This window comes from Osmerus eperlanus, chromosome 5 (genome assembly GCF_963692335.1).
Source record: "Osmerus eperlanus chromosome 5, fOsmEpe2.1, whole genome shotgun sequence".
Classification (NCBI taxonomy): domain Eukaryota; kingdom Metazoa; phylum Chordata; class Actinopteri; order Osmeriformes; family Osmeridae; genus Osmerus; species Osmerus eperlanus.
This window is the reverse complement of record NC_085022.1, coordinates 15,661,500-15,683,567: the sequence shown is the minus strand read 5'-3', so window position 1 is coordinate 15,683,567 and position 22,068 is coordinate 15,661,500. Positions and strand designations below refer to the sequence as shown.

The window sequence follows — 22,068 nt, the reverse complement described above, 5'->3', positions numbered from 1 at the left end:
CGGAGAGTTCTCTCCATCTCTGCCACCGAGCTCCATGCCCTGTCAAACGTAATGCTCCTGAGATGCAGCCATGTGTGATTCCCATGCCTCAGTGTAACGGCTTAACGAGTGTGCGAGGGCAGGTGGCTCGCGGCAGGTGCGTAGAGCTCCCGCTCCATCTCGCCGCCTCCGACGTCTCCCCCGCTCGTCCTCCTCGGCCCTCGTTAGGGAGAGCGAGCGCAGCCCGCGGGGGCGAGCAGGTAGCGGTCGCGATGCAGAAGTCGCACAAAAGTCGAAAACATCTAACCATTTCAGGCTTAAAGGGGAATGGCGAAGTAAAAGGTCTGCCGGGTTCGGCGCGTTCTCTCTCGAAGGGCTCCCGGGAATACGGAGCTGGGTCGATAGCTGCTTGATAGAATCAGGCTGGCTGTGCGGAGGTCGGGGGGGAAGAAGGGTGGGATATGAAGCTCGAGAGAGAGAGAGGGAGAGAGGGAGAGAGAGAGAGAGAGAGAGGGAGAGAGGGGGGGGTCTGAGGCTTATTATTGACTTGTTATTGATGGATAGAGCGATGGAGCGTGTGAAAGCCGGAGGGTGGCCGACACGCACTCACCGCCTCTTTCAAATGTCCCTGGCGGCGCCATGGCAACCCCCGGGGTGGTCTCGGAGAGGTAGGCGGCTCGGTCTACGGAGCCCTGCTCCGTGACAGGCCTGCTCATTCAGGTTTGTTTTTGTGGGAAATTATCCACAAAATGGATTTTTTCGGAGTGAACTCATTTCGTGACGCCTGCACGCACCGCACGGCTCTGTGGCCGCGCTAATTCGCTGATTGATTGGCGCGCGGGCGTGAGCCGGATGGTCGCGAGCGTGCGCGCGTGCGGGCGCTTCCTCCGCCCACTCACACGGGGGAGCGAGGCGTGCGCTTGCGTCTAATTGCGTGTGCGCTTGTGTGTGTTAGCTGTTTGTGTGATACGCGTGTGCGTTCATTCAAACATGCGTGCGTGTGTGTGTGTGTGGGGGGGGGGGGGGGGGGGACAGCTCTGTGCTGGTTCCCTAGCAGCTGAATGTAAGTGTCTGAAATGTAAACTTGACTGGACCTTCTCCACTACATTATGCAGCCTGGTGAAGGACCCTTCTCACAAAGCAGGATGCACTCAGACTGCTAATATCTGGCAGCGATAGCTAGACTCCAATTTTCATGGGGTCGTCCATAAAACATGACTGACTGCTGCGAAGCCGAACAGTCTTTTTGACGCTAACAGAAAGCGATGGACATAGACGGACTCTCCAAAGCGCTCTATTTTCAAAGACGAATGTCATATTGCTTTGGAAAGAGACGCACGATTTGCGAGACCCGCGCTGTCTAAACGGGTACCGATAGACAGTTCTGGAACGCTGAACCTGCCTCTTGCTCTATGTTGCCGTGAGCGGGTTCCACAAGATGCCCCTGGTGCTGGAACCCCTTTCCTCCCTCCCTCCTTCATCCTCCTCCATCATCCTCCTCCTCCAATCTTCCTTCCTCCCCCCATCGCTCCGACTCTCACCGACCCTTTCGACCATTCTCCACCAACCCTCCATCCTTCTCCATCCCTCCTTCCCTCCCATCCTCCTCCGTCCTTCACCACACCTCCGCCGCGGCCCCCGTGGGCTGCGACCCGTGCCCTGCGCACGCCTCGGCCGCGCTCCCGCGCTGCACTGACGCGTCTCCCAAGGGGGAGAGCCTTTCGTCTCCCCGATGAAAGGAGCGCGGCAGCATTCTCCGGCAACCGCCATGTGTTTTAAATGCAATTCCCCGAGACGCAGGGCTGTAATGGTAAATGAAAGCAAATGGAGGTGTGCTTGCGACTCGCACTGTGGATGAGCCAGAGAATACCGAATGAGCAGAGATGCGCGGGTCGAATGCAGGCTTCACATTCAAGTGTTCAAGACCTGACACGGGAGGCCCTGCGTTGACCTCTTTGCGGCTTTTAGACACTACATGTCGAGCTACTCCACTCTGCAAATGACTCAGGTACTCCTTTCTGGAACGGCCATTTTTTGGGGACATGGGCTTCACATCCTCTGCCTTGCTTCGACACCACTGCCTCTCTCTTTCTCTCTCCCACACGCGCACACACACACACCACACTCTTTGTTCTCACACTCGCTCACATACTCTCCCTCTCCTTCCAGCCCTCACAGGAAGGTCATGTGAGGGTAGAGCAAGAGCTGTCAGAGCCGGCATACTTGTGGCACGCAGGGCCACAGTTGGTTCGCAGCAGGAAGTAGCTTCCTGAAGTTGTTGTTGACCGGCTGAAGTTTACTTCCTCGTTCTGTTTTCTGCGCGAGGCAACAATGTCACAGTTATCCCCGTCTGTGTCTGTTGTTATTTCCATCTCTTTTAGGGTTCTTAGAGAGTTGAGCTAGTCTACTCAGACTAGACGATCGTTAAAAACACAATGTAAGCCCTGTGCAACGCATTATTATTATTATTATTATTAACACACATCTCAGAATGCCCACACACAGACTGTTATCAGTCAGGTTTTTAATTACTTTTGGGAGGTTGTTTTTGTGTTCTGAACCCTGCAGTTTCTTTTGTGTGTCCTGTGGAAACCAGTTCCTATCCCAGCCTCGGGACAACAATGTCACAGCGCCGCAATTGGAAACGGCGAAGCGAAAAAACAAAATTTCCATAAATCTAATACTGTTTTTGAGGCGCAATCAAGGCGCCGTGAGTCGGCTGGGTGGTCGGGTTTTGATTTGCCTCGCCTCCTTTTGTTTACATTTGCCTCTCTGCTTTGTGTCTACAGAGAAGGTGTACCCTTCGCCCGTGACTTTCTCCAGAATGTTCTCATTTTGGCAGGAGCTGCGTCGGTTGTTTGCGGCGCGGCACAGCCCCGGCAGCGAGCAGCTTAGCGGTGTGCGCGCGACCATTTATCATCGTTATGACGACCATCATGGGTCCCTGCTGGAGGCCCTCCTCGCAACAGCCTCTGCGCTCTCCCACCTTTCCTTCGCCGGTTCCTCTGCTACCCCCCTCCCCCACACACACACACACACACAGTAAATGTCTGCTAGTTCACCTCATATTATTTGCAGCACCATATATTCATTTCACGCTCCAAGCTCCCCGCTGGAGTTTCAGCACTCCAAAGCCTCCATTTTTCCCGACCCCCGACATGAAGATGTGAACAGCCAGCGCACAATCACCGTTTAATAACGGCCATTTTAGCCGCGCGTCTCTCGGTTCCCGCTTCTTGGTCGCGTCGTGCCTGGCGGCCGTGCGGATGGGAGGGCGGTCACAGGTCCCGTCTGGAGGGCCGTCGGCGACGGCGTTTCGCGTGGGCCCCCGGCGCTCAGATGTGACGGCTGTTCAAATGTCACGGCCTTCGCAGCCAGCCCCCTCCTCCCTAAATAGCACGGCGACGAAGCTCACCTGACACGGCTTGAATGTCATCCACGATAAGCTCGCCTTTGTAGTCGCTGCCGGTGGGTGAGGGTGGTGAGATGTAACGGAGGCACACACCGGGGGTGTGTGTGTGTGTGTGTGTGTGTGTGTGTGTGGGGGGGGGGGGGGGGTTCGGTGTGTGTAGGCTGTATCTCCTTGTGCGTCAGTGTGGCCACGACTTCATCAGTGCGGGGCACAGAGGCGGCGGGGGGTTATTCCAGGATGTGCACGCTGGAGCTTTGAACGCCCAGTACGCTCCACGGAGCCGACACCAGCCTCGACCTGCGCACGCCTGTCACACCCCTCCACACACACCACACACGGAGGGCCTCCTCCACCTCCTCTTCCTCCTCTTGTTCCTTCTCTTCCTCTTCCTTTTCCTCCTCTTCCTCCTCTTCCTCCTCTTCTTCCTTCTCTTCTTTTCCTCTTCCTTTTCCTCCTCTTCCTCCTCTTCCTCCTCTTCCCCCTCTTCCTCCTCCTCCGCCATTAGGAGCAGGGGAGCCGACCAGCCACTGAAGGGTGTCAAAAAGTATCAATCTAGAACTTAAGTGAAGTTGTTCTTCAGAATCCATGGCCCCCTGCGGGTTGCATACTTGCGCTCCTCCGTGACACGCGTCCTATTCTGCCGTCTAAGGGAGTTTGACAGTTGGGATTTGATGCGCTGGTGCAGACGTGCGATCCACAGTGATCTCAATTAATGGCAGCACAGTGCCGGAAGGTGGATCGACCATAAGACCTTCGGGAGACTCCCGGTGCATCACGCAGGCCCGGGCACAGTGGCGGAAGGGAGGGAGAGTTTGGGAGCACTACAGCGGCGAGTGCTAAACGGAAATGAAAACGGATCTCGTGTCCCTCAGTTCCCAGCAGGCCGGACTGACGACGAGGCAGGGCAGGATGCTTGCCGGCAGCTCCGCTCCTGCCAGGGAGGACCCTGGGAGACGCGCTGCGGGGGGGGGGGGGGTGGCAGTCTGGGCTGGGTGGAACAGCTCCATGAATGATTCATGAGAGAGAGAGAGGTCTCTCACCACCTCTCCACTGTCTGGGGCTGCACGCTGCAGGAGACAGCTGCCCACCACGGGGCCTCCCTCACTGGCCCTGCCACTCTGAGGTCCGGGGGGGGGGGGGGGGGAAGACGGGGGGGGGGGGTGGAGGGGGATGGGGAGGGAAGAGGAGAAGGAGGAGGCGTGGGGAGGAAGAGGAGGAGGGGGGTGGGCGAGGAGGAGGGGGAGGGGATGGAAGGAGGAGGGGGGGGGGATGGGAGGAGGATGAGGCATGGGGAGTGAAAGGGATGTGTTTTTATGTCTGTGATTGTGTCTGAGGGTGTGTGTGTGTGTGTGCTTGTGATTGTGTGTGTGTGTGTAGCATAGTCGGGTTGCACACAGTACGTGCTCCTGCTGCGGTTGACGGCTCCTCATCTCCGTTTCAGCAGCGCCATTAAAGTGAAGGACACTTTTAGCCAGGCAACGTGTTCCAACTTCCCTCCGAGTGTTTCACCACTCCCGCACACCCCCCCCCCCCCCCCCCCCCCGCGCGCTAACTACTCCACCCGCACCCACGGAGTGATCGACTGATTGAAGTCTATCAAAAATCAATAGCTTGGCTTTCAAAGCGCAGTGCCATTGATTTTACACAGTCTTGTTTATTTTCTCTGTCCTAACAAGGTATCCTGAGGAACCGAGGGGCTGTGCGGTCGGCTGTCGGCTGTCTGCGGTTGGCCGAGAGAGAGGGAGTATATGAGAGAGAGTATCTGAGAGGACGGGAGAAGGAGAACACGATGATATGAGAGAGTTTGACGGAGGGGAGAGAGCGTGTCAGAGAGAGTTTGACAGGCTATGACGGAGAGAGAAATGTCGTGCGAGCGAGCGAGAGTTGGACGGAGAGAGCGTATAAGAGAGAGGGAGAGGGCGTGCACAGGAGGGCGAAGGGAAGACGGATTCTGACGGAGAGCGAGCCTCCTCGCGTGGACGGCGTCGCGTCGAGGTGTGTGTGACGGCGTGCGGTTGCTGTCAGGCCTGTCGTGCGTGACGCCGCGAGTCTGACAGGACGCCTCCGGCCTGCACCGCTGAGTGCATACAGGACCAAGAACAGCCCACCGACGCCTAGCAAGACTACCGTTTTGGAATGAGACAAATTAAACAACGGTTGCTGTTTTGTTCCAGTGTCACGATGTGACCAGTTGATTCACGGGTTGCTGACGTCCCCAGTGAGTCAGCCGAGGGTTTTGCGATTGCACCTTTCATCGACGTCTGTTCACACTGTCCTTGGGACTGGCTTTCGACAGCAGCCCCTCTCTCCCTCCTCTCTCTGTTTCTCTCTCTCTCCACCCTCTCTCTGTTTCTCTCTCTCTCCCTCCTCTCTCTGTTTCTCTCTCTCTCCACCCTCTCTCTGTTTCTCTCTCTCTCCCTCCTCTCTCTGTTTCTCTCTCTCTCCACCCTCTCTCTGTTTCTCTCTTTCTCCCTCCTCTCTCTGTTTCTCTCTCCCTCCTCTCTCTGTTTCTCTCTCCCTCCTCTCTCTGTTTCTCTCTTTCTCCACCCTCTCTCTGTTTCTCTCTTTCTCCCTCCTCTCTCTGTCTCCACCCTCTCTCTGTTTCTCTCTTTCTCCACCCTCTCTCTGTTTCTCTCTTTCTCCACCCTCTCTCTGTTTCTCTCTTTCTCCACCCTCTCTCTGTTTCTCCACCCTCTCTCTGTTTCTCTCTTTCTCCACCCTCTCTCTGTTTCTCTCTCCCTCCTCTCTCTGTTTCTCTCTTTCTCCACCCTCTCTCTGTTTCTCTCTCCCTCCTCTCTCTGTTTCTCTCTTTCTCCCTCCTCTCTCTGTTTCTCTCTTTCTCCCTCCTCTCTCTGTTTCTCTATTTCTCCATCTCTCTGTGGTTCCCTGTAGCTCAGCTCTCCTTGCCTTTTCTTTTTCTCTATCCGAGAATTTATCAGATTTATCATTTAACATTTTCGGTTTTCTGTTTACTCCTCATTCTCGGCTTTTTGTTCCTCACACCAACCAGCGAGATGACCCCCTGTGGCTACAGCAGCAGTATTCTGTTTTATCTCTCTTTCCCTCTCTCTCTCTCTCTCTCTCTCTCTCTCTCTCTCTCTCTCTCTCTCTCTCTCTCTCTCTCTCTCTCTCTCTCTCTCTCTCTCTCTCTCTCTCTCTCTCTCTCTCTCTGTCTCTCTGTCTCTCTCTCTCTGTCTCTTTTTCCCTCTCTCTCCCCATCTCTCTCTCTCTCCCCTCTCTCTGTCTCTCTCTTTCCCCCCCCCTCTCTCTCTCTCCCTCTCTTTCCCCCTCTCTCTCCCCCTCCCTCCCTCCCTCTCTCTGTGAGTGTTAGGAGGCCCTACGGTAATGGACAGACCCCGGCTCTGTGTGTGTCGTGAGAGCGGAGGTCTCCAGCCCTGTGTGAGAGCGCGTGGACCCGAGGAGAGAGACGACCCCGCTGCTCTGCAAGGGGGCCCCTGCTGTACGCCAGACAGGAAGTTAGATCAACTCCCTCTGACTCCCATGAATATTCATTGCTCCAGTGAAGCAGGGGAGAACTGGGTGTTTACTAATTTGGTTAGCATATTTTTCCACCCCGGCGAGGGATTTAAGACTTCAGATTCATCCCAGTGGGAGCACTTTGAATTAAAAAAGCAGAAAGTGCATTATTTCTGAACTTTTGCTCTGAGCGGTGTGTGTGTGTGAGAGAGACAGTCGGAGATACACGGCAAGTTATCTGTGTAACTGATTTGAAGCTACACTTAGGGATGATTGTGTGTGTGCGCGTGCGTGCGTGTGTGTGCGTCGCTGTTCTATAAAAGGTCACCTCTGCCCTATATTTCCCCCTGAGAAATCACTGCACGCTTGTCAGAAACCGGGATCTCGCATTGGTTTGCATTTACTTAACATCCTTTTAGAAACGCAACATAGCCCATTTGATACATGTAAATCTGTTACAGACAGCGAACACGCAGAGTTTAAGCCCTTAGATGCAATACATAATTAGCCTCCGTTTGAAAACAAGCCGGCAAGCTTATATTTCAAAACAAATAAATGAGCCCCTAGTCTTAGATGGGACGACAGTGTGCCAGCCTCAATGAATGTCTCAGCCTATGGGCCAGTATAGCTACACTGCTACATTAACCTAATGTACATTGTCCCTATTGTCTGTTCTGTCACACTGTGTGTGTGTGTGTGTGTGTGTGTGTGTGTGTGTGTGTGTGTGTGTGCGTGTGTGCGCAGCTGTAAAAAGCTAGGAGACTGGGACCAGGAAATGCTACGTGGCAATCAATGAGCTATGCTGTGGAGTTGACATTTCCTTCTCTGTGTGAGGGAAGACCGTGCCTGTGGTATAAGGGTGTGTGTGTGTGTGTGCGCAGGCCCATGTGTGTCACATGGCCTGAATTAAAGTGGATGGTGGTTAAAGTGGATTAACGTTATTGCTGCAGCTTCAACCAACAACTAAGGCCAGTGTTTTTCCTTAAGAGAAGAATCTCTGTGTATCCAATAAAGAGGTTGTGCGGTTGGCCCCAGGGAATGCACTAGTACCATACCAGACAGCAGCTCTGTCGCAGTCAACCTGACCTCTCTGGACTGCCTTCATAAAGCTAGGGAAACACACTTTATGGTCAACTGCACACACATGCACACACACACACATCATCATCAACACACACTGCATTTACGTGAACATATGTACACCTCATTCGTGAAATAGTTTCCCGAAGCTTGGTTCAGAAGTGAAAACTTCTCTTTCAGGCACCGTTGAACTGGAGCCTATTTCTGCGGGCCAATATTGACTGTGTCACAGTCTGTGGTTCAGCCAGCCCGCCCGCCAGCCAGGGTCCCTGGGGAGAGAGGAGGGTGCCAGGGTGGTAGGACAAGGAAGGTGACACGGGAACGGGGCCATTTGATTTCCGCTGCACGTGATTCATACTCCCATCTAGTCTTCTCAGAGTGATGACCCAGTCTGATCCAGACACTCCTGGCAGTGAACTCAGACACTCTGCTCCCCCCCCCCCCTCTCCCCCTTCCCCCCCTCCTGTCAGAATAACAGAGAGGGGAGACGGAGAACTCTGCAGAGAATTCTGGCGGATAAGTGAGTCTTCTGCAGAGGGGCGGCGAGATGTACAGAAGGAGTTAGGTGTGGAGGAGAGGGGGGCGGCAGAGAGAGAGAGAGAGAGAGAGAGACGGAAAAAGAGAGCGAGAGAAGCAAGAAGAGAGGTGGAGAGGCACTCTAGCTGGCTCGAGGTTTCTGTTGTTGTCTTTAAATGACCTGCATGACCTTTCCGCCTGACAGGCAGTGCCTTCATAAACGAGGACGATGTCACCAGCTCCGACTCGCCCCGCATTTGCTGCCTCTCTCTTCACCCAGCGCCATTAGCTAGCTCTCTGCACACAGCACCCCGAGCCTCACTCTGAGGCCCAGGAGGATAATTAAGCCTGCTTACCTGCACGTCACCTGCTGTGTGTGTGTGTGTGTGTGTGTGTACTGGCCAATTTCCACTCGCCAACAGTGGAGTTTGGCTTGTGGCCCCGATGAACGTTCCGAAAACAAAGGGTTCGCTTGAAGCCAGTGATGCACAGACTGTGTGTGTGGTGGGCTGGAGCGCTCCCTCATCGATCCCTGAACACACACCTGAACACGCTTTCTAAGACTTGACGACTGTCGTACACGGACAAGAGCTTACCCACGCTCACCATATCACATGGATCCGTTTTCATTTCAAAAGATTGGCACCTGTGGGCGAGAGAAAGGCTTCGGTACACACACACACACTTACACACAGCACACCTGACTGGTCTTGGGAACTTGCCTGCCTGTCTCACTGTCTACCTGCCTCCTTGCCTGCCTGCCTGCCAGCCTCTCCACCTGTCTGTCTCCCCCAGTTGTCTGTCTCTTTGTCTACTTGTCTCCCTGCCTCCCGACATAATCCTACATCTGGACAGCATCTGTGCACCCTGCCTGTTTGTCTGTCTCTCTGTACTCCCTGCCTGCCTGCCTGCCTGCCTGTCTGTCTGTCTGTCTGTCTGCCTGCCTACAGACTCCTGCATCCCCAGGAGACTCCACCATCCTGCTGTGTCGGCTGTTCTCTCTCCTCGCACGCATCCATCCTCAGCAGGCCGGCCTGCTCCCCCCCGCCCCCTCCCCCCCCCTCTCCTCCCTCGCACCGCTGATCTTGTGAAGGTGAGACGGTCCCCAGTGGCACGACTGTACAAATTGAAACGCTTCCCTTTCAAACGGACGCCACTCTCCCGTGAATAGGAGCTCCGCAAGCCAAGGACGGCCTTCCGCTCCTCTCTCCTGACTCATCGTCTCGCCCTCTCTCTCTGTCTCTCCCTCTCTCTCTCTCGGCTTCTGCATGCTGGAGTTCACACTCTGGAGATGCTCGCCCGTCTGTGTCGTCCTCCAGCCTGACCCGCTGACCAGCCTGAATGAGATAGCCCCAGCCAGACCCCTCCCTCCCTGGCGAGCTGCCGGCCTCGTGCGTGCAGGCCTCTGTCCTTGGCCAGGGCCCAGGGACGGGGTAGCACCGAGGGTGCCCGGGGAACATGGAGGTCAGGGGGAAGAGAGAGAGAGCAGCTGTCTCCCCTTCAGGATCGTGGTCAGTGAGGTCATCGATCACTGTTCCTCCATCCTTTAAAAAAACTATTTTTCCTCCCCTTTCCCTTTTTCCTTTTATTTTTTATTTTTACCATCCTCGCGTGAGTAACAAACGATGGCAGGCGCGTGACTGATGGCTGGCGGTGGCCGCTTGCTCTCTAATGGACGTGTCTAATTATTGGAGATGGATGGGTCCGCTCCCAGGCGTTGCGTAACTGATGTCTTTGTCTGTGGAGGTGTGGGAGCGTGTATCCCGAGGACACTGCTCTGTTCACTGCTGAAGGACGGGGGGGCTTCTTTCTGTCCGCAGGTGATGGAATACGTGTGTGTGTGTGTGTGTCTCCGTAGGCACCCGGACACACATGGGGATGTGCCTGTCACAGATTTGCCGTGACGTAGGCAAACAGGTGTGGGTGTGTCGTGTGTTTGTGTTTCTCCCTCCATTTCTAACTCCCGTCCCCTCCCACTGTCTGTGTGTCCGCAGGTGTTTGGAGATTACTATCATTTCCGGCATCACTCGGTCGCCAAGAGGTCCTTGTCGGGCCACACGAGGACCCACGCTCTCCTCCAGAAGGAACCACAGGTGGGTCCCTCTCCGCACACTTTCACCCCGAGCCCCTCACGCCCTGGGCGGTCCACCCGCCAAGTCGGCCTCCCCCGCCTGGTACACATGCGACAGGCACCGACGACGACTCTCCTGTCTGTCACGAGCCGACAAGCCAGCTGTGTTCCACAGTAGGAAGAAAGTGTGGCTGTCAACGGAAGCAGAACCATCCGGAATGGTTTGACACTTTTGTCAGGATACGTTGTGTTGTTCACTGCACACACACGCGCCCCCCCCCTTCCCCTCCTACTCCTCTCCCCTCCCCTCCCCCGTCCCCCAGCTTCTGCTCTTGGGTGTGTGGGTTCTGACGAGGCACGTGGCGCGGAGCGCCTGCAACACCTGCAGCGACGTTTATCTGTCTGTTCGTCTTGCCATGTTCGGTCTCATCCAGAGCTTTGTCTTCTTATCCAAAAGTTAATGAGATTATAATTCGACGGGAAACGTTCTCCCATCTGTCTCCAAAGGACGTTTTCATTCATGGAAAGTCGGCTTTGTTTACCGAAGGCAGCTGGTGGCAGGCGAGCACTTAGCTCAGCCCCGCTAACTGGATCTCTGCTAGGGCTGGGCCGCTCGTCTCGTTAGCGGCGGCCTGCCTAGCGCACCGTACGGTACGGCTCCTGCAGAGGACTGTGCGGCTCCACAACACTCGGAAAGATGTTCCTGGATGAGCAGGAACGTGGGGAGGGGAGTGTGGGGGGGTGACCTTGTAGCATGGGGGCGGGCACAGAGGGTACAGTGGGGGAGAGAGCGAGTGGAGAACCGACAGGAACCATCTGCCCGCCCTCCCTGCCAGAGCTGCGCTGGGGCCGCTGGGCTGGGTCAGACAGAGATCTCCCTGTATCAGGGCTAGCTCCAGTCCAGCTGGCTCCAGACCAGAACCACCCTCCACCCCTCCGAGTCCTCATTTGAGAGGTTTAGAAGGAACCAAGGTCGGAATGTCAGTGCCTCTTCGAGTCAGTCAATCCAGGAAGTGAAAATGCTTCTCAATGGAAGGATCCTAATCCAGGAAGGCAGAGGGTTAGCATCCGAGGCTAGGCCTTTGACTGCCTGTGTTAACAGGCTGTGATGGAGCCCCAGGCTAGCGTGGGTGGCTAGCAAGCTAGCTGAGGTTTAGCTTCTCCAGGGGGAGCCCTGCTATGACAGACCCTGCTGCCTGGGGCAAGGCATGTCCATCGCCTGTGTGTGTGTGGGTGGGTGTGTGTGTAGGATTGCATGTTATAGTGAGAGAACAGTGGCGTCGATTTCAGTGAAAGCTTCCTAATGAAAACAAGTGGAAATGACCTTCATCTTTCTTACTGACCTCTAACGCTCCCGCAGTAGCTAAATAAACACAATGTGGAATTACCTGGAGATTAAATGCACACAACGTCTGCTGAGCGCAGCATAACCCCTTTTTTTAAATACCTTCTTTTTTTGCATGTGTATAGAGAAGAATGGCAGGATTGGGATTAGGTAAATGAGTCTGTTAAGCTTCATCTTTTCCCGCTCTGTGGTAATCCTGGGCCTGTCTCTCACATTGTTGCCATTGTCTGGTCCCTCCGCCAGCCTGTCCTCTGTGCGCCTGGCTAACTCTCAGCTCACCGCTATCTCCCCTGACTGATCATTCCAGTGGAACCATGACATTGGCAGCTGCATTCAAGCCCCCCCGTCATGAAACCTGGCTGTTTGTCCTCCACCTCCTCCTCACTTTCTCCTCTCCTCAGGGTCCCTAGGAGGGAAAGAAATGGACAGGTTGGTTTGTTTGTTTGTTTGGGAACAGAGGCGGGTTTGTTATTAGTTTTTAACTGCAAACCAGTGTTGCTTGTTGTTTTTGTTTGCTTGTTGTGGGGACTGCAGCCTCCTCTCTCTCTCCCTCTCTCCCTCTCTCTCCTGCCACTCTCTTGTTTTTTTTTTTATCTCGCTTGCTTTCTCTCTCTCATTCAATATGGCTCTCCCTCTCTCCCTGTCCTTCTGTCTCTCTCCCCTTTCTCTCTGTCGCTTCATGTCGCCTGATTTCACCCTCATTCAATATTTCTCAGTCTCTCCTCTCTCCCTGTCTCTCTGCGGTGTCAGCGAGTCAGTCAGGTGCAGAGGCAGTGCGGGGTGTCTGGAGGCGCGCAGGCCTTATGGTTTATGGATCCGTCCCGTCCCTAAGCCAGCGGGCAGAGAGCGGATAAGAGAGACTCCCTGTCTGCCTGTGCTCTCTGTGCCAACATGGCTGCCGTATTAGACACAATGGGAACTGTCTTTCTCCTCAGACGGGTATAGTCCCTCAGGACCGAGACAGTGTCACGTACGTCTAGCTCTAGGCTTGACTACCAAGCGGCTTTCACGACCAGACTTACTAAAGGGCTAGAGTTATCGCTCGTGTGTTTATTGGGAGAGTTACCTGTCCGTGTCCTTGTTATTCCGTCTGGGTTTGGTCCGTGATCTGTCTGTCTGGATAGACCGTGTTGACGCGGTCATCTTGGTCAGGCTTCACACGCGAGCATGCACAGCACGTGAGGAATGACATGAGTCAAACGAGTCTCCCTGCTCTCTGTTGCTTTGTTAGTAATCGAGCTCAGCTGGGCACCTTTTTCTCTGTCTGCGGTCTGGTAGACACGGGGGGGCCAACCGCTGGTACAAGAGCGTGGGCGCGCACATCAAAGGACTGTGTGGGCGGGCGCATGTACATGGCTCTTTTTCCCCCCTCATTATCAGTGCTAACGTGTGTGTGTATTTCCTCTCCAGGTGCAGTGGACGCAGCAACAGGTGGCGAAACCGAGGAAGAAGAGGGATATCTACGAAGCACCGTCAGACCCCAAGTTCTCCGAGCAGTGGTACCTGGTGAGCGGAACTTCTCGACGGTCACGGCCCCCTGTGGCGACGGCCCGAAATCCCCCGTCGTTTCTTTAGTCCGGCCTCGCTCGAAGCTCGGGGACAGACATCGTCGAGGGGGGGGGTGGATGACTCGCGGCTAGACGAAAGCCTGTTTTTGTAGCTCGGGTTTTCCGTTTTCCGGATAAGTCACGGGCCGTTCTTGATCACTCCATGGCTCCACTGTCTGGGTTGCCGAGCAAGTTTGAACTTTGGGTTATTTCATATTACTCCTTCAGCGATTAATCAAGCCTTATCTAGTGAAGCCAGCGCAGTACTCCAAACCCTGAACATCACCCAGGCCCTGGGGTGGAACGTGCCGCGTGAGAGAGAGAGCTGGCCGATGCACTGACTGCAATTTATCGTGCCCTTACGGTCAGCTAGATAAGAGCTAATTGAATATGTGTCTTCTGGAGGGTTTCCATTGGGAGATGCATGCAGGCCCGGGAGTTTGGGCTCTTCACTAGCAAGGTCACGGTCGTGAGCGGAAAGCCTTCTTCTTCACCGTCACCTGAGCGTTCGTGTGTGGGGAGTTGGTGAAGGCGAGTGCTGGCTCTCTTTTTCTCTCTTTTTCTCTCTTTTTCTCTCTCTCTCTGTCTCTCTCTCTCTCTCTCTCTCTCTGGTGGCCTGCTCAGAGAGGAAGCCATGACACCTGAATGATTCTGGCCTGATAGGAAGTACAAGCAGACAGTGGGACGGGGGGGGGGCTCTGTTTTCGTCTAATCTGTCCTCCTCGCCCCCTCTCTCTCACTATCTCGCCCTCACGCTCTCTCGCTCTCTCTCATCTCTTTCTTACTTTTATTTCCCTCCCTTTCCTAATTCTGTCCCACGTTCTTTCTGTCTCTTTCTCTCCCTCTCTCTCTCCTCCTTTTCTCTCGTAATGCACTAAGCCTTTGGTGCTGGAAACGGATTAATAGCAGCATTGACTTGCCGAGACATAAATCACCTGTGAATGGAAGCTGTGAAACCACCTCTGTCATTCAGCATTAGTCCACTAATCGGCTGAGGGTTTAAGGCCTTTCTGCGGTTTGAACTCCTCCACCTAAGTCTGTGAAAGCAAACAGAAATGGCCCTGTTTGTAATGAGGTTTGCTGTGGACGAGGGCGGATGTTCAACAGCAATCCTTCACTCCAGTTCTTCTGACAGCTTATCTAAATCCATTTTGTCTTGGTAGGATGTATTCCCCTGAATATTTGTACTTTTTTTTTTCTCCTCGCTTATTTCACAGCATCGGAATTTACTGGCTCGTAAGATGTGCGAATGCTATTCCTAGACTTTCAGAGAAGATTTCTCAGGGTGTTGCTTGTGTTGAGAAAGGATGCCCATGGGGGCGCGTACCATGTGGGCTGAGGCCTTACCGCAGCGGCCCGGGTTCGAATCCGGCCTTGGCCCTTTGCTGCCTGTCTCTCCCCCCCCCCCCTCTCTCTCCCTACCTTTCCTGTCACACTTCACTTACAAACTGGCCAATAAAGCATGAAAAATGCTTTGAAAAAAAACACCATCTTTAAAAAGTCTGTGGTGGTACCATGCTCGGAGCCAGGGAAATGGATGTCCTCTCCCAGGCCCTGCCAGGGCTGTGATGTCACCCAGCAGGAGGTCACCTCTGTGGGGTAAAGAGGTCACCCCGTGGGGTAAAGATCCACTGGAAGCATGGGTTGGAGGAGCCTGACTGATGCCCTAAAGGAAACCGCAGGGGGCCGATGGATTGGTTTTTGCTATTTCCATCGGGATCCATTTAACACATCAGGCTCAGAATAGAGAAGAGTGATCGAGCTGACGGCCGGCATGATTCTTTTTCTCCCTCTTTTATCCTTCATGCTCTCTTTTGGTCTCTCTGTCTCTCTCTCTGTCTCTCTCTCTCTATGTCTCTCTGTCTCTTTTTGTATTTGGACACAACTTCTTCTTCTCCAACTTCCTGTCTTCCTCCCCTCCACCATTCCGGGCTTCTCTGTTTTATGTTCTCTCAAACTCCCTTTAGCATCTCTCTCTCTCCATCCTTTCTTTCTCCCTCTCTCATCCTGTCTTTCCTCTCCCTCTCTTTCCTCTCCTCCTCCTCGCTCCCCCTCTCCCCGTCAGAGGCAGGATTGGAGCCCGTATTTCCGATTCCCCCCCCCCCCCCCCCCTCGTGAGTGAGACCAATGTGCTCTCCACAATCTCTCACGTCTCCATATATCCAGCAGAAAGCCTTTGCCCCTGACAGGAATATTACCCAGCATTCACGCCCCGCTAAAGAGGCTTCCCAGAGACTGCGTCAGCTATTGCAGAAGGCGGTGTTAAAGTAGCCAGAACACTGCCCCCCCCCCCCCCCCTCTCCTATTGTAGCATGCTTTTCATCTCTCTAGTGCAGTACTGGCACCCCATCCCTGAGTGTTTTTGAAAGTAGCCTCATTCCGGGTCCTATCTTGCTGTATAATGAGGCCTGTGTGAGTCACTTGTGGATCTGTCTCGCTCTATGACTGTTCTCCAAGAGGAGGCTCTTTTGTGCTGGGGTTGCCTAATGTGTATTTTCAGAACCGTGTTTGTGCGTGAGAATGCCGCGCGCCTGCTTCCGTTTGTTATGTTTTTGTGTATGTGTGTGCGTGTTTGTACACACGCGTGTGTCAACATTCCAGTGCATGCTGTGTTTCCGATGCATGTTGTGATTCCGATGCGTGTTGTGATTCTAATGCGTGCCGTGCTCCTCCAGTCCAGCCCCAGTCACCAGGACCTGAACACCAGAGAGGCCTGGGCCCAGGGCTACACAGGCAGGGGTGTGGTGGTCACCATCCTGGACGACGGCATTGAGAAGGACCACCCCGACCTGGCCACCAACTACGTGAGTACAGTCCCCCTGCGTGGCAGGGTGCCGGGAAGGTGGTACCAAACTCTCCCATTTCAGCCTCACCCTGCCCTTTTCGTATAACAAAAAAAAAGAATAATCGACATGATGCTTTCTGGAGAAAGGTTGTGGATGGGGTTTTTAATCCTTAACCATTATTTTGGGGTTTCCTCAAACACTTAGGGTGATACATGAACACGGCCCACACAAGCCCTCTGTGTGATACGTCGAAAAGTCACTCCCACGTCACACACTTACCACCAAATAATATCAAATCTTTTTCAGTCCAGTTTGAGTTCAACTCTAAATACAAACCGAGAAGCCTCCCATAGCTCCATGGCATGTCAGTCTACTGACAAGCGTCACATGACTCTGGGTTGGAGAGAGGTTCTATAACGTCTGTGTGTGTGGAATGACTCGTGTAACCCTAACCCCCTCTCTGCACCCCTGCCCAGGACCCTGACGCCAGCTACGACGTCAACGATGGAGACTCGGACCCGCAGCCACGCTACACCCAGCGCAACGAGAACAGGTACTGGAACACAGGAAAGTGAGGTGTACAGTACAAACACGGCTCCGTGGGAAAGCATTCGACTGCAGATCGAGGATCTAATTGGTTCCGAAATCGTAAAACATTTATCTTTTATTTTTTATTTTTTAGATTGAACGTTTTATCAAAAGTTTTGGTTTGTTTCTTTCCCACTCGCCTTCACACCCCCCCTAAATAATCCCAGCCTTCCATCCCTACTCAAATATTCCGACATGCATCAATGAACAAACCCCTCGGAGCCTGTTTGTTTTGTTGCTAATAACCCAGCCTGGGAATAGTCCAGGGTAGCAAGAAGCAGATCCAGACCCAGCCATGATATCCATCAGCGCGCCGGCACACAGCCCAATGAGCTACGCCATGCGACTGACCATCTAATATGTGGCAGAATTCAGTTGGGTTACGATACAACGCCGTGCTTGGGTCGGACTCCCTGGCAAGGGAGCGCATTGTGTTTGTGCTTCAGTGGATGAGGCGGACGGCACGAGGGAGTCCACATTTCCACGCTTCCCAGCCGCTCTCTCACAATCGCTCCAATATGGTTTTGGTGTTCCTTTTAGCTCGCGCGGTGAGCTACTTGGTTTCTCTTTTCTCTCCCCTGTTAATCTCGTTCTCGTCCTCCACAGGGTTCAGAATAAACGGCAATAGAGGGCGTTTTTCATTGGAGGTTGGGGGAGCAGGGTGCATCCTGAACCCTTTCTGCTCTCCCCTCCTTCCTCTCTCTTTGGTCCTCCGTCCTCCTTTGGCTTTTCTCTCCCCTCTCTCATCCTCTCCTCTGCCCCCCCCCCCCCTTCCCGCTCCTCTCTCTCCCTTCTCCCTCTTCCCCCCCCACACTCCAAACCTTGGGCTCAGTCCAATCCCCCCTGGATCAGATGCGATGCTCTCCCCTCTAAAAAGCACAGCAGGATTTGCTTCAAATCTCCCCCTCTTTCTGGGACGACTGCCACAGAGTCTTTTTGTTGTTTGTTTGTGTGCTGTTTGTTTATCGCGTTTATTTTGTTTCAAAGCTTTAACGCTGTCTTGCAATGCGTCGGAGAACAGTAACAGTAGCTAAGTGAGTGTCTTTTCAGAAGCACCCTGAGCATATTGGATGGAAACTAAATCTTCTTGCCACAACACGGTTTATACTTTCTCCTCGTTCTTCTTTCTCTTCTGAACAGCCTTTGAAAAGCTGCCCTTTTTAAATTTTCCAACAAAAAAGAAAAAGAACAAAAAATGAAACCATGAATAAATAAACAAACTGTGGTTTGAGTCGCCCTCCATTTTCTTTTAAATGTGGACCTTGGATGCTGTGCTTGCCTAGGGCAGTGAGGTCTGCTGCTCCACCCTGGACCCTGGTGGACGGGGAGATCACTCAGTCCTGCTGATGGGACACATGCAGACAGAAGAAGAGGATTAGCTCTGGTTCAGCCTCCATGGAACTCTCCTCCACAGCAACACACTCATATAGCTCGCACGCACACACACACACACATGGCATGCAAACAATCCGACTCTTACACAGCACGCACACATACACACACACACACACACACATGCAGTAAATAGGCGTGCAAACAGACAGACTCAACCCACAAAGTGCACACTATATACAGCCAGTGAAAGAGACAGCCACTCACAGAGGCACACACACACACAAACAAACACACTGCAAAGAGACAGACTTATACCCTAAGTACAAAAGCACGCAGACACTACGCGGGTTTTCCCCGGCGCTGTCGAGGCGATTATCCTGGATGGAATCAATTTATTACCATGAAACAAGAAGTGCGTGTGCGCCCCTGTCGATCGCGCCGAGCCGCCGGCGGGGAGAGTGACCTGTGGAGAAATCACACCAGATGAGTTCTGTAATTCCCCAGCGAGCACAGTGCGCGCAGGCAGCGAGCAGCGCTTCCCTCTCTACACCGAGATGATATGAATATATTCATGGGGGGGGGGGGGGGTGGGGGGGGGAGAAGACGAAAAGCTTCCCCCTGCAGAGGCCGCCTCATTTGTATTGGTGACACGCAAGGCTGGGTATCAAATTCGCATCCATTTAGGGTTCGCCCGGCGTCGGTTGCTTGGTGTGTGCTTTCGGGAGTTTGGCAGAAAAAGGACGACTCGTGTCGAATGGGTTTCGAGTTCAGACGGGGTGAGGTCTCACCCCGGCAGGTAACTTTCTTCTTTCGTTTTTTCTGCGCACCAGAAGATTTGTCCTCCTCTCACCTCTCTCCCACTCCTGTCCGACATTAGATTTTAATCAATACCTGGGCTTTTCAAGTCGAGAGGGCCAACGAACAGACTGGGCGTTGTTATGACAGGCCTGTCCACACAGCTTCTCCACGTCGGCATCTTTTGGCCGAGCTCCTGACAACCTCTCGCTGCCTCCTCCTCTCCCCCTTTTTTTTCTTTTCGTCTTTCATGTGCGGCCAGCATTGGAATGTATGAGGCCCTAGCCAGGCCCACCTGAATGTGCTCACCGTACGGAGCGCTGTCGTCCTCACTCCGTGTGGAGTGAGGCCTCGGTCCATTGTTTGGTCAATGTCAAGCGGGAGAGGGGGGGGGGGGAGGGGGAGAGTTACACTTTTAACCTCCTGAAAACAATGTTTTCCCCTCTCGTCTGAGGCCCCAGGAGATTTAAAGCGCTGTGATAGGCCGAGTCGGAGGCGTTTTCGTACCGGCTTTCACTTAAGCTGGAGAGACGTCCAGCTATCTATTGGAGACGCTCGTCTTGACCCGCAGGCGTCAGCGGCTAGCAGACAGACGGGCTGTCTTCCTATCTCCACCGTCCACCCTGTTCCCGATCTCGGGTTGTTTACCCCCCCTCTCTGCCTGCCCAGGTTGTTTATGTCCCTGATGGCTGAAGAGGCAGGAAATGCATCCGCAGTGGCGAGGTGATTCTGGCGGAGCCTTCGGCCCCTCAGACCTGGTTTCTCTCCGTCTCTCACTTTCTTCCACTTTCACCCCCTCTTCAAATCTTCCTCCCTGCTGGGATTTCTTTCTCCCTTTCGGCCCCTCACCCGATTTTCCTCTGATTTCCCCGCCGCGGACTCTTTCTTCCCCTCTCCTGGTTCCCCTCTCCCTCCCATTTCGCTCTCTCTATCTCTCTCTAGCTCTCTCTCTCTCTATCTCTCTCTATCTTTCTCTCGCGCGCGCTTGCTCTCTCTCTCTCTCTCTCTCTCTCTCTCTCTCTCTCTCTCTCTCTCTCTCTCTCTCTCTCTCTCTCTCCACCTTTCTCGATCTTCCGCCCACCTCCCCCTCTCTCCGTCTGTCGCTGCCATCTCATGCCCAGGAAGGGGCGTGGTGTGATTGAGGGGATGTTGTTCCTGCCAGCCAGAGAGGCCCAGGCCACACTGATTGAAGCAGGCACCCAGAGCCAAGCTCTGAACCGGCACCTGGCACCTGGCGTCCATCACTGTTATCCAGCACGCAGGAGCCAGACGAGGAGACGAATGGCTTGTTTAAGCATATGTGTCAGCGGACCAAGGAGGACGGTTTCTGTAATTGAGCCGCTGTTGGTATAGTATAGTAGTTAGAGTATGTTTCTTTCATTACACGCGTCTTTATCGGGTTGTAAGGCGTGAGGGGGGGGGGAAAAACCAACTCATTAATAGGCTGGAGATTCTCATGAGGTCTTTCTCTAAAGAGGTAACATTTCATTCCATTTTCGTAACACCGTTCATTCCGTTGTTTACATGTCTATTTTAGACACCTTATGGTTTAGGGGTGTAGCATGGGGGTCAGTTGACTTGGTGAGAGTTTCCATTTGAAGTGAACAGATGATACAGACATGTTCCAGTAGAACAGTTTGTTTGGAGGCAGTGGTTTTGGCTTGGTTGGCCGTTGGCCAACATCATATGAATCAGGAAGAGTGCCTTGGTTCACGCAGTAATCCGGTAATATGTGACCGTTCTATCCCTGCAACTCCTGGAGGCTGCTGTGATGCAGAAGCAGGGGAGGGGGGGGGGGGGGGGCGAGGAGCAAACGACCAAATAATAATCGTCGTCATCATCATCCTTTATCCCGGCCCGGCGTCCCTATGATTGGGTCATACTCTGGAGAGACCTGCGTTCCACCGAGTGTATGTTAACCATCCCTGCCTCAGGGGCTCAGCTAAGCAGACCAGAAAATAACCTAATCCTTTTAGGGGAAGCCCGGATCCAGCCCCATTCACTCCACTTTCCCAGATAGAGGATATAGTGCTACAGGAGACAGATCGGAACCGGCATCGCTGAACATCCGTTACCCTCCACAGTACTGTACACAGTACAATATTGTAGAGTATCAAACACTGGGTATATTCCCCCCCCCCTATGCTCTCCAGCATGGTGCAATCACGCTCCAGTCTGTCGGCATGGGCCCGGGCAATGTCACCTCCTCCAATCGGTTTCTCACCTGTCCTTTCATGTAGACCGATGTTTTGGAAGCGAGGGCCGTGGCTGGAATGACTGTCGAGCTCGTTAGTGAAGGCCTTTCCGGAAAACGGGGCCAGGAGAGGTTTAACGGGCCTGAGGCAGGGAAGGACTAAAGAAACGTGTCGCTGTGTTGTCTCCCCTCAGATAAGGTAAAGGACAAGGGGCCCTGTGCTGAATTACAAGCTGCTTTATCTCTCCAAGGCCTCTGGGTCCAGTTTTCATCGCCTGGACCTCGGCTCATCTAGTGAGCCCACACAGCATACCAAAGCCTGCCGCCCAGGCGTCACCTACCCTGTCGCGTTCAAAGAAATCCTCCTGTCGTGTTGCTCGACCCCCCCCCGGTGATCTGTCCGCTTTACCCGTCTTTTAAACGGCCGTTCAAATCGGGTTTCGAGCGGAAATCTACCGGACAGTGTCTGGTGACTGATTGGTCCGGTCTGCTTTATTGTCACTGCTCCCCTCTCCCACATTAAGCCCCTAACAGAACTGACGTGTATATCGTTTCTTCCTTCACCTAAGGCCCCGTCTCACATAAAGCAGTGGTTCTGCAAGCTCCGTGGCAAAAAAGTGGTGTGGCCCGTCGGTAAGTGACATTTTTAGAGCCGACACTAACTTTGACTTGATGGTCTGTTCTGTGTGCACTCCGGTACGTGACCTCACTTATCATTTTCTCCGGTGACATTTTGCCAATGCACTCCGGTCGTGGTCGAGCGAGGCGTTCGATAAAGTGCTTCTGAAATCATGCCTCGCCGCCGCGTTTTGACAGATTGAGACGTGTCCGCGTCGTAAAGCCGTCGTCCGCTCTGGCCCGCGGCGTCCGCTCTCCCCGCACATCAGGCTGTTCATGTGATTTTAAACAGGTCCGGTCCAATCACGCCGTGTAATCTTTCGGC

The 22,068-nt window shown here is 53.7% G+C and overlaps 1 protein-coding gene across 3 annotated transcripts in view; it reads left to right on the top strand.

The window, feature by feature from the left end:
- furinb (furin (paired basic amino acid cleaving enzyme) b) overlaps window positions 1-22,068 on the top strand; it is a 53,534-nt gene that overhangs the window by 8,881 nt on the left and 22,585 nt on the right. For all 3 annotated transcript variants that reach the window (XM_062461943.1, XM_062461944.1, XM_062461945.1), the window contains exons 3-6: window positions 10,459-10,557; window positions 13,291-13,386; window positions 16,103-16,231; window positions 16,690-16,766. In XM_062461943.1, coding sequence (XP_062317927.1) covers window positions 10,459-10,557; window positions 13,291-13,386; window positions 16,103-16,231; window positions 16,690-16,766 — 401 coding nt within the window. The remainder of the gene's footprint in view (window positions 1-10,458; window positions 10,558-13,290; window positions 13,387-16,102; window positions 16,232-16,689; window positions 16,767-22,068) is intronic.